This window comes from Suncus etruscus, chromosome X (assembly GCF_024139225.1).
Source record: "Suncus etruscus isolate mSunEtr1 chromosome X, mSunEtr1.pri.cur, whole genome shotgun sequence".
Lineage (NCBI taxonomy): Eukaryota > Metazoa > Chordata > Mammalia > Eulipotyphla > Soricidae > Suncus > Suncus etruscus.
The window spans coordinates 53,771,284-53,782,665 of record NC_064868.1 but is presented as its reverse complement, the minus strand read 5'-3'; the positions used below and the strand labels follow the sequence as shown (position 1 = coordinate 53,782,665).

At 48.4% G+C, this 11,382-nt stretch overlaps 2 protein-coding genes across 3 annotated transcripts in view; one reads left to right on the top strand and one right to left on the bottom strand.

Moving 5' to 3' along the window:
- Positions 1–3,231: 3,231 nt before the first annotated feature.
- On the bottom strand, positions 3,232–8,963 carry TIMM17B (translocase of inner mitochondrial membrane 17B). Of its 2 annotated transcripts, none has more exons than XM_049767366.1 (6): positions 8,930–8,963; positions 6,648–6,747; positions 4,703–4,766; positions 3,851–3,979; positions 3,641–3,751; positions 3,232–3,566 (listed from the first exon to the last, which is right to left on the bottom strand). In XM_049767366.1, the coding sequence occupies exons 1-6, from the start codon at positions 8,953–8,955 to the stop codon at positions 3,484–3,486; spliced, it is 513 nt and encodes a 170-aa protein (XP_049623323.1). In that variant the 5' UTR covers positions 8,956–8,963; the 3' UTR covers positions 3,232–3,483. The 2 variants fall into 2 exon arrangements, with proteins under 2 accessions (XP_049623323.1, XP_049623324.1); XM_049767367.1 differs by lacking the exon at positions 8,930–8,963 and adding an exon at positions 8,744–8,848.
- A 187-nt stretch (positions 8,964–9,150) lies between these two features.
- The window catches only part of PQBP1 (polyglutamine binding protein 1), a 143,816-nt gene continuing 141,584 nt past the window's right edge, over positions 9,151–11,382 (top strand). The window contains exons 1-2 of the mRNA XM_049767309.1: positions 9,151–9,286; positions 9,658–9,746. Coding sequence (XP_049623266.1) covers positions 9,680–9,746 — 67 coding nt within the window. The 5' untranslated portion in view covers positions 9,151–9,286; positions 9,658–9,679. The remainder of the gene's footprint in view (positions 9,287–9,657; positions 9,747–11,382) is intronic.

Below are 11,382 nucleotides of genomic sequence, written 5' to 3'. Positions count from 1 at the left end.
GCTGTGCTATCTCCCTGGGCCCCTATCCCTCATTTTTATGCCTATATCTCTATTCACATGTCTCTTAGCTTCATGTCTCTTCATTCAGTTCCATCTGTTTGTTTCATTTTGCTTGCTCTTCCTGGAAAGCATCAGATGTGTGACCCCACTTTGTCTGAGAAGCAAGTTCATGGGGAGGCCAAGAGGTAGTGCTAGGGTACAACTCAGGTCTTGACCTAGAATCTAGAGACCTGCAAGGTTCTGGGTGCCCAGTTACATAGTAATATTGTAAATAGGAGATGCCTGGGGCCGGGCGGTGGCGCTGGAGGTAAGGTGCCTGCCTCGCCTGCGCTAGCCTAGGACGGACCGCGGTTCGATCCCCCGGCGTCCCATATGGTCCCCCAAGAAGCCAGGAGCAACTTCTGAGCGCATAGCCAGGAGTAACCCCTGAGCGTCACAGGGTGTGGCCCAAAAAAAAAAAAACAAAAAAAAAAAAAAAAAAAAAAAAAAAAAAAAAATAGGAGATGCCTTTGCCCTCACCACTGGGATTTGCCCACTGTCCACTGCTGCCCTCTATCATGCCCACATCTCACTTTTTGTGGGTGCTCTTTCCCTCTTTATTTTGGTTCGGGGGGGTTGCCTTTTCACGCTATGCTGAGGCTTGATCCCAGGAATGCTGCATCACTCCTGTCAGTTATCTCCCCTCTAAGACCAATCCGGCAACTCTGGGTCCTCCAATGCCCAAACTTTGGGTTCTCCAATGCCAGTACTGGGGCCACCCCTCTCCAGTCCAAACCCCGCTCCAGTTAACTGAGACTAGCTAAGGTCAGAGATTATTAAACGCCCATTGCTCCAAGAACCTAATCTCAGAGGCAAGCTATAGTATGGAACACCTAGAGCAATTGGGGGTTACCTGTGGGGGCAGGTCTAAACAGGAAGAGGCAGTACTTCCTGAAGAGGCAGCCTGAAAGGGCAGAACAGGGTTTCAGCTACAGAATGCTGGGAGAGCACTATACATGGCCAGCCAGGGTGAAGCCTATTTGGGTTTGTTCAGGAAAATACAGTAGGTATAGCATTGAAGGATCCCAATTGTCATAAAAGGGAGCAGTGCCTAAGGAAGCTTAGAAGACAAGGGTGAGGCTACATCTGTTTGTCTCAGGGGTAGTATGGGATACAGTGCAAGAAGAGGGGAATGGAGCCTGCAAAGGGGAAAGCCTCAATGAGCTGTAGGGTGAGGGGGAAGGTATGTGATAGGAACAGATAGGGGTGTAGAAAAAGGTTTTGGAAGGTCTTTGGGTCTGGCCTGTGCCCAGGTCTGAAGAGTGTTTTCTGTGAGAAGCCCATCGCCCCTTGGACCCAGGCTTGCCTCCTGGGACCCAGTCTGGTCTGGTAGCTATACTGCCTGACACTGTCACTCAAGCACTGAATCGCTTCTGCTCCCATTGAGCAACAGGCCTGGGAAATCCACAGTTGCACCCCCAGAGGTGATTTTCTGAGAACACTTGCACAAACAATACAAAAGGGGCAGTTTTTTTTGGGGGGTGGTTATGAGAGTTGTGTATGTACCCCCCAAAATCATTTCCTCAGGCCCATCTTGTGCAGAAGAAATTCTTTACTCCTCTGCAGGTGATGAGACTTCCCTGTGACAGTGGAGATGCAATCCTCACTTCCACAGAGAGGTCCACCCAGACAAGTAACCAACTATACTGGGCAGATACTTTCCAGAACAATCTTCCTCAACTCCCACCCCAAATAAAAGTTTGCTTCCAGTCATACCATTGTTGTCCTTAACAGGGACCTGGCCAACCCAAGTTCGATGTCCAGCACTCCAGCATCCCATGATTCCCTAGGCACTGCCAGGAGTGATTCCTGAGTGCAGACAAGAGTAATCCCTGAGCAGTGCCAGTATGGCCCTAAAACAACAAAAATATACTACACTAGTATTAATGGCTGGAGAGAGAATATAGCGGAGTATAATGCTTGCTCTCCATGTGACCAACCCTGATTTGATTCCTGGCACTGCACCGGGAGTTCCCGTGTACCATCAGGAATGATAACTGAGTTCGGAGCCTGGGCACTGTACTCCTGAGTGTGGCCCCCCAAAATATGAAATTTAGCCAATGGTTAAGGTGCTTGCTTTGTACATAGCTGACCTGGTTTAGATTCCTGGCACCCCATAGGGTCCCCTGAATTGCTGAACCACTCCTGGATGTGGGCCCCAAACCCAATAAAATCATTATATATAAACCCATTGAAAACACTTCATTCAGGTGAGACCCAGGGCAGCACTGAGGAAACTGAGTAAGGAGAGGTCAGCCTCACTATTGACGTGACTGGAAGTTAGGAAGATAGTGAGGGCAGAGTGCAGTCAGGGGCAACAGGGGACAAGGCCAACATCCACAGGCCTTTATCCCTGACCCTGGTTGGTTAACATCTTTCCCAAACCTGCTCTTTTTTTTGTGGTTTTTGGGTCACACCCGGCAGTGCTCAGGGGTTATTTCTGGCTCCAGGCTCAGAAATTGCTCCTGGCAGGCACAGGGGACCATATGGGTGCCGGGATTCGAACCGATGACCTCCTGCATGAAAGGCAAACGCCTTACCTCCATGCTATCTCTCCGGCCCCAAACCTGCTCTTTTCTACGCTTGTGGACTCATCCCCTAAATCTTCCCATACCCTTCCACATACCCATACACATATATGCACGGTGCTGCCAAGCAATGCTCAGGGCATCTCAGGCCACTCCTGATGATTTTAGACAAGATTCAATGTTCAGGTATGGCAATGCAGTGCTATGGAACTACATACTACAGGCTACACCCTACATACTTAGAGGCCTCTTGGCAGTGCTCAGGGAGCCACAAGATGCCAGGGCTTAACCTGAGGTCTATGTTTATAAAAGGCCTAGCTTTACACTATCACCTCTGTCCCCTCTGTACACAACTCCATTCCTTTCCAGCTCACTCACTCCTCACTGACTTACCCTTTAAGAGATTCCAAATCCCAGGGTTACTGGGTGTCTGAAGCAGACTCTGCCCTTCCTTAAGGAGAGGTTAGAGGATATACATAGGGGCCAGAAACACAGTACAACAGGTAGGGTGCTTACCTTGCACACAGAAACCTAGATTCCTTCCCAGAACCACATCTGGTCTCTGATAACTGCCAGGCGTAATCCTGAGCTCAGAGCCAAAAGAAAGAGACCTGAGCACCATCAGATGTGGCCCCTCCCCAAAGTCTACACAGAGGCATCTAAATCTGGTTTTAAATATTCATCAGGGCACACCATGTAAAGGGGCTGCTGAGAGTGAGAATTGGTTACAAGTGTGGGGTTTGTGTGCCCTGAGAGACAGAAGAAAAGATATCAGGATAGCTGGGGTGCCCCACACCCCCAGGACAAAGTAGAATCAAGTTCCAGGGCCAACAAGGAGCCAGCCCTCCCTTCGAGGTAGATCATGGGAGGGGAAAGAAGCGTAGCTCCCATGGAGGAAGTGGCAGTCGCCACCTCCTTAGTGATACTGCTGGTAGTTGGGGTAGCCTTGAGCTGGGTCCTTGGGGGACATCTGGTTGGGATCCTCCAGAAATGGTGGTGCTGAAGAGAGAAAGATCAGGTAAGCAAAGAGGCACAGCAGTGTGCTGCCCTCACCAACACCATTGAGGACTCACCATTGCGGAATTGCTGGGCAGTATATCGGGTGAGAAGGATGCCAACTCCTTCGATCAGGGCCAATAGGATGCCCCCCATCATGGCTGAGCCCATCATGGCCAGTGGCCCACCTAAGGGAATAGGTAGGTAGAGAGGAAGATGAAGATCAGAGACATGGTGGGAGAGCGGGGACAGGAGGTAGAGACGAGGACAGAGACAGGGCCACTCACTACGGGCAGCCAGCACGGCTCCAGTCATTGCTCCGCTGGTTATGGAGTTCCAGGGGTCTTCCTTTCCACGCATATGCACAAGGCCACAGTCAATGGTGGAGAACAGACCTCCCCATACAGCAAAGCTCCCTGTGGGGAGCAGAAAGAATCAGGCTGACTTAAGATTCCCGGAAAGGGCTGGAGTGATAGCACAGGGGTAGGGCATTTGGCTTGCATGTAGCAGACCCCAGATGGACGCAGGTTCGATTTCTGAGTGCAGAGCCAGGAATAACTTCTGAGCGCCTCGGGGTATGGCCCAAAAAACAAACAAACAAAAAGATTTTTGAAAAATCCCCAAAAGCTACAGCTCTGCTTTAGGAAATGCCAATCTACACTATGCATGTGCCAATAATTGCATGAAGGTATGCCATGACAAGTTTAAGTTACAGTGTTAATAACAATATTATTAATATAGTCCTGAGCATGGGCCAGAGAGATAATACTGAGTTAGGTATATCTCTTGCAAATGCCAACCTAGGTTTAATCCTTAGAATGCCATAGGGTTCCCTACACCCTGCCAGGAATGATCCCCGAGCACAGAGCCAGCTCTGGGGACTGTTCAATATAGTCCAAAAACCAAAATATTAAAAATATGATAAAAGTAAAGCACTGATCATAGAAGCAGGCACTTCAAAAGGTGTTCCTTTTATCTCCATTAGGTAGGAAGTAATACTGTGTCACTTCTAAAACAAAAAGAGGTAGTCCTGGTCCTTACTATGGTGGCAAGTAAGAGCTAATGCCAAAATGACAGAAAGACAGAATAGACCCAAAGGAACTACGACCAGTCCCAGTCACATCTCCCATGTCTCTCACCTCCAATCTGAGGGGCTCGAATCCTCACAGCATTGAGACTACCTCGAAAGCGGTGGCGAAATCCCTGAGAGAAAGTGAAGAAAAGGGGGGGGGTATTCAGCTGAATTGAGGCCAGTGATAGGAAAAGGTTCCAGCTCTTATGGGATAAGGGACCTCTTCAAAGGTCTCTCAGGGGCAGCAATAAAAATGGGACCAAGAACCAGAGGTCTGGGGTGCACCTTAACAAGGGTTTTTAGGAGCTGGGCTGAGTTACCATTCATTCATTCCATGATCATTGAGCACCTGTGTGGATACAGCAAGAAACAAGGTAGCCTGGAGCCCTGGCCCCTCCTAAGTTCACAGAACAGACAGATTCTAAGTGAGGGTATGTATAAACAAAAGCACATTAGATACTGGAAGTTCACTTTTTTGTTTGTTTGTTTGTTTGTTTTGGTCACACCCGGCAGCACTCAGGGGTTACTCCTGGCTCTACGCTCAGAAATGCTCCTGGCAGGCACGGGGGACCATATGGGATGCTGGGATTTGAACCAATGATCTTCTGCATGAAAGGTAAATGCCTTACCTCCATGCTACCTCTCCGGCCCCAGGAAGTTCACTCTTGAGGAAAACAAATGAGATCTGGGGACCCGTGAGATAATACAGCAGATATAAAATAGTTGCCTTCTTTATGACAGGCCCAGGTACAATCCCTCACACCATATATATTCCCCTGAGCATCACCAGGAGTGATCTCTGAGCACAGAATCAGGAGTAAACCCTGAGCACCACCAGGTGTAGTCCAAAAAAAAAAGCATGATATCTAGGAGGTGGCTGAGATGTCAGGGAAGGCCACTAAGGTAGGGGTAAAACCTGAAACCCTGGGGCTTACTAGGAACCTGGGCAAAGAGAGACCTTTAAGAGTTGAAGGGATGGATAGGGATATAGCAACTGCAGGGACCTGAACAAAAGAGGTGACATTTAATGGTCTCCAGAGCAGGAGTCCCATGAAAGAGAATTATGTAAAATAAAGATAGTTTTCCAACTTTAAGACCTCATGCTTTGCATGCAGGAGCCCCAAGTTTGATCTCTAATACTGGATTGTCCCCTTTACACCAGCTGCTATTCTCCAGAATTTTAAATGTGAACTAACATTCAAAAGCAACAAAATAAAATAAATAAAACCCATCAAACTTTAAGACTATCCAATTAAACCACTGTCACTTTCCTTTTGAGTCACACCCAGCAATGCTCAGGGGTTATTCCTTGCTCTGCACACAGGAATCACTCCTGTTTGGGGAATATGGAATGCCTAGGTCAGCCGCATGAGGTCAAATTACCTACTCACTGTACTCTCTCTCACACCTCTCTATTTTGATTTTTTGGGGGGTTTGGGTCATATCAGCTATGGTGCTCATGGGTTCCTCCTGGCTCTACGCTCAGAAATCGCTCCTGGCAGGCTTGGGGGACCATAGGGGATGCTGGGATTCGAACCACCGTCCTTCTGCATAGAAGGCAAACGCCTTACCTCCATGCTATCTCTCTGGCCCCTCTATTTTGATTTTTTACTCTGAAAAACCAGATAGATAAGACAGAAGCAAGGCTCTGGCCTTTCAGGTAATTGATCCTAGCTTGACTGGGCATGTATACAGTCCTCCCAGCCCTGAACACTGTGTAGTGAGGTCCCCAAATTCATAAAACAGAGTCCAGAATCTGCCCCTAGGCAAAAATCTGTAAGATTGCCACCCACCCATTTAGGATTTGGTGATGACTGTTTGGACAGCAGTCATGCTTGGAAGTCTTCCCAAATCCCAGATCTGGGAACCAAGGCCAGGCCAATAGCTCTAGGTAAACAAACAACAAAAAGTACATGCATGGGAACTGAAATTCCAAACTGCTCAGAAGAGCAGTATCCCATGTAAATAGGAGAAGGTCTGCCACACCCTCACCAAGAAAAGGCAGGACTTACCACAGGGGAATTTCGAAATCCTTTGATGGCCTGGAAGACACCACCTCCGATGACACCCATAGTGAAAGCTCCACCACAGTCATCCACAATTCGCCAAGGGCTATAAGTGGGATAGGAGGGGAGGATGAGGTTGTAAAACCCTCCCCATGCACCAGGCCCCATCAGAAAAAAAAACTCACTGCAAAGAAAAGTAGCACACTTCTCCCCTTATTTTGTCACTCCAACATTTACTGATTATAGTATTTTGTTTGTTTTTATTTGAGGGACACATCTAACTGTGCTCAGGACTTCCTCCTGCCTCTACACTCAGGGATCACTCCTGACAGGGGTAGGGACAAAATGAGATGCGAGAATGAACCCATGTAAGTTGCATGCAAGGTAAGCACCCTACCCACTGGACTATCACTTCAGTCCCTACACACTATTAATGACTGTAATGCATGCTCCTCCCCTGATTTCGGAAAAGAGCAAAGAATAATGCAGCTGTCAGGAATGATGAAATCATGTAATTCAATGCAATATGAATGGTACTGGTAGATATGTTAAATAAATAAGCCAGAAGGATAAACCCAAGATGAGCTCACTTAGATTATTGGGCAAGGGAATGAAATGTCTCAGAGTACCGGGAGAACAGAGAAGAGAAATGGGGAGAGAAGAGACAGAAAGAACAAGGAGGGAGGCAGGGGGACAGGGGTCATAGGTATCCAGTATAATGGTGGTGCAAAGTAATGGTATGGCTAAATATCCAAAATGGACTTAACAACACTAAACTCATAAATCCCAAATTATAACAACCAAACTTAAAAAGGTGCCTTTCCAGATGGTAGGCTGGGGGAGTGGCAAGTAGGGGAGGGAACCTGGGAGCATTGATGAATGGAAGGTAACACTGGTGTTGGGATTAGTGCTGTAACAGTATATGTTTAAAATTCAACTATTGGGGGCTGGAGTGATAGCACAGTAGTAGGGTGTTTGCCTTGTACATGGCCAACCCTGGATAGACCTGGGTTCGATACCAGGAATCCTGTATGGTCCCCAGAGCCTGCCAGGAGTGATTTCTGAGTGTAAAGCCAGGAGCAACCCCCAAAAATTAAAAAATAAAATCCAATTATTGGGCTGGAAAGGTTGGGTTGGGTGCTTGCCCTGCACAAAGCAGACCCAGCTTTGATCCCTGGTATGGCATATGGTTCCCTGAGCACCATTAGGTGTAATTCCTGAGTGCAGAACCAGGAGTAACCCTTGAACATTGTTGGGTGTGGCCCAAAACAACAGCAATAATGATAATAAAACTCAACAATGAATACGTGTAAACCATGGTACTGTAATAGTATTTTAGAAAAAAAAGAAAAATTAGATACGTTTTGAAATTAAAAACAACACACAAGGGCCCGGAGAGATAGCACAGCGGTGTTTGCCTTGCAAGCAGCCGATACAGGACCAAAGGTGGTTGGTTCGAATCCCGGTGTCCCATATGGTCCCCCGTGCCTGCCAGGAGCTATTTCTGAGCAGACAGCCAGGAGTAACCCCTGAGCACTGCCGGGTGTGGCCCAAAAACCAAAAAAAAAAAAACACACAAAATAAAATTCAAAAGTACTTATTCAGCATTGTGTACAAAAAAGAGCCAAGGGGAAAAAATAATGTTCTTGGTCCTGTCTCCGTCCCTCCCTTTAGCAGCCACACAGTCAACTGCTGTACCCCTAGCAAAGATGAAATGACCAGACACAGCTATGAGCTGGTCTGTTTCCAAGCAGAGGACCAACTAGCTAGCGCCATTAATGACTCGGGCCCAGAGGACGCTGCCAGCGACAATCGGCCTGCCAACCAAGCCCCGCCTTCTTTCCCTTTTTCGAACCGGGGAAGAGCCAATCGGGGTGGAGAGCGGCGGAGGGGGTGGACCCGAGCACCCCTTCCGGCTCAGAATAGACTCACCCAGGCCCGACACCTCCCACACCCATTCGCTCAATGGGTCCCGGGTGGAACCATACGGGGTAGCCACGGGGGTTTCCATCCAGGTCGTCCCCCGTGGGGAAAACCCTAACCACGGTATCATTCTTGAAGAAATTGGCACCAGGAAAGAAATATGGAGGGCATCTTCTCACACTGAAGGCCCTCTCCAAGCCCCGAGAGGCAGGAACCAACTGGAGAGGGAGCGAAAGGTGACTCATGTTTCAGGCGTCTCCTGCCACTAGGGACGTGAGCTGGTGAGGCCAGTGCCTCCCCGCCCGCCTCCCCTGCTGGTTGGAGTGGCGTGGGCCCGGTCCCGAGGACGGTATCCATCTCCATACCAAGGTTCCCGAGCGTACTCCTCCATGGCGCCGCGTCGGGCCACGCAGTCGGTCTAACCCCAGCGGGCCACGCCCCTCTCGTCAGTGTTCATAGAACCCGGCGGGCTAGCACTTCTCGGCTTGTGATTGGGCCGCCTGGGTGGCCGTCAGGCCCGGACTACGCTCTCACTGGGTAATTCCGCTAGGCGACATCCGGTCCTGGCGGCCGGGGTGGCTTCCATTTACCACAAGGTTCTGGAGGAAAGCTGGACGTTTTGTGCCTTGGGAAAGGAGAATTGACTGCAGTTCTGGTTATTGTAGCGGCCCAGAGAGGGAAAGCAAACGACTTTGCATTCCGGACTGAACTGGTGATCTGGGGACGTGTGGATTGGGGTGGGATTGAGGAGGTATTGTCCTTGCACCCCCCCGCCAGTGCTTTGGTTCCTTCCACTCAACCATCTTAAAAGGTATTGGGCGAACCCATTCTCCAGGCGGAGGGGATCCTCTCTCAATCCTTTCGCAGTGGCAGGAGCCCTGGTGAGAACCTGGGCGGGAAGCATCTGACCTGGAAGCAGATTGCAGAGTTTGGGTGATGATTACCCTCTGTGGGAGCTTGCCAGCTGCTTCGGGGAGGTAGTTGAGTTCAGCTGACTTACATGCGAGGGAGCGATGAATGCTTATAAAATCCCACTTGGAAGTTTTGGAGCAGAAATTATTGTTAAGTGTTACAATGTCCATTTATCTCTAGGTTAGACTGTCTTGCTGCCCGCCATGCCGTTGCCTGTGGCACTCCAGACTCGGTTGGCCAAGAGAGGCATTCTCAAACATCTGGAGCCCGGTAAGAGAACTAAAAAGAGAGGCCCTTTCCCCATGTGTCAGGCTGAAGAGCACTTTGTTCTGGAGCCTAACACTGGATACCCGGCGTTATGTAGCTAATAGTATGAATTCCCGATTCAAGTTAACCGGCATGGGGGGCGCATGAACAACGTGTGCTTGTGCGGTTATTATTGATAGGACCTGTAGCAGCCCATTCCTGTTTGGAAGTCCAGAGCGCCGCGTTCCATTTCTGCTTTCCTGAAGAAGTCACAAACTACGTAATAGGGTAGCACAGTGCTTCCTGTGCGGGAGCAGAACGACGCTCTGGGCTGACATTGTTTTGCTACTGTTATTTACCATACTGATAAAATTCTTTCAATTCCACTGTGGTGTGATTACTGTCTTGGATATTAGGATTAACCATGAATAATTAGCCATTATTAACCATCATCAGTAGCAGCAATGCAATTTGAGGGGGCTAAGTGTCATACATGTGGTTAGTTCAGACAGAGCACTGATTCTTTAGGCTTAAATGTTCCTTTGCTAATAATAAAAGGCTGGCATCTCGTTGGGTTTAAGGTGCTCCAGGAATTGTAAAATACCTTTTATTTTTACCTTTTTGATGCGCTATCGATCAGAAGCTTAATGTGTGCCAGGCCGAGATCCTATGGTTAGTAATACTAAGGCTGATGATATTTGAAGCCTGTTGCTTGTAAATTGTTTTGGAAGGACCACCCCGAGTGGTGCTCAGGGATCGTTCTTGGCTGTCCTTACAGATGGAACTCTAGTGAGCCACATGCAAGGCAAGCACCTTACCCTCTGTGCTATCTCTCTAGCCGCTGCACTGCCAGGATTATTTATATTTTTTTGTTCAGGGCTTACTACTAGCTCTGTGCTCAGGAACCTGTAACACATAGGTTTCCTGGGGAGCAAACTCAGGTCAGCTGCATGCCAGGCAAGCACCCTGCTGTACTACTCCAGCCCATGTTTGTTTTGTTTCTATCTTAACAATACTGAGGATCTCAGACTTTGATTTGGACATATTTTGTGACAGACTTTGCTACTGCAGCCACAGCTGAAATTTATGCTAGGCTTACTGAGAAATCATATACCTTCAGTTTGATTGCAACAGTATTTACAACAACTGCTGCCAACTTCAGGAACAATGCTTATGCCCAATCCCTTGCTTGCCAGTCTCTTACTACTCAGTAGGCCAGAGTCATAAAGTTCCTATTTGATAAGCTTGGGGCAAAACAAAACCCATTTGAATCTCTTTCAAAATACATTGTTGCACTGAAAAGATAACTTGCTTGCTTTGTATGTGGCAGACCCCAATTTGATCCATGACACAACAGAGGGTACCCCAAGCACCACCAGGCATTATCCCTGAGCACTCAGAGGCAGGAGTATATCCCAAATACTGCCAGTGTGCCCCCCCCCCACAAAAAAGAAACTTGATGTTTTGGTTTGGTTTGATTTTGAAGACACAACCTACAGTGCTTAAGGGTTACTCCTGGCAGGGGTTCAGAAGGCCCTAATGGGTGCTGAGAATCAAACCTGAGTCAGCTGCTTGCAAGTCAAATGTCTTCTCTACATTTGCTCCAGCCCCAAACCCTTGCTGTTGATGTACATTTTATCCCAGCAGATTTGCAGTGTGG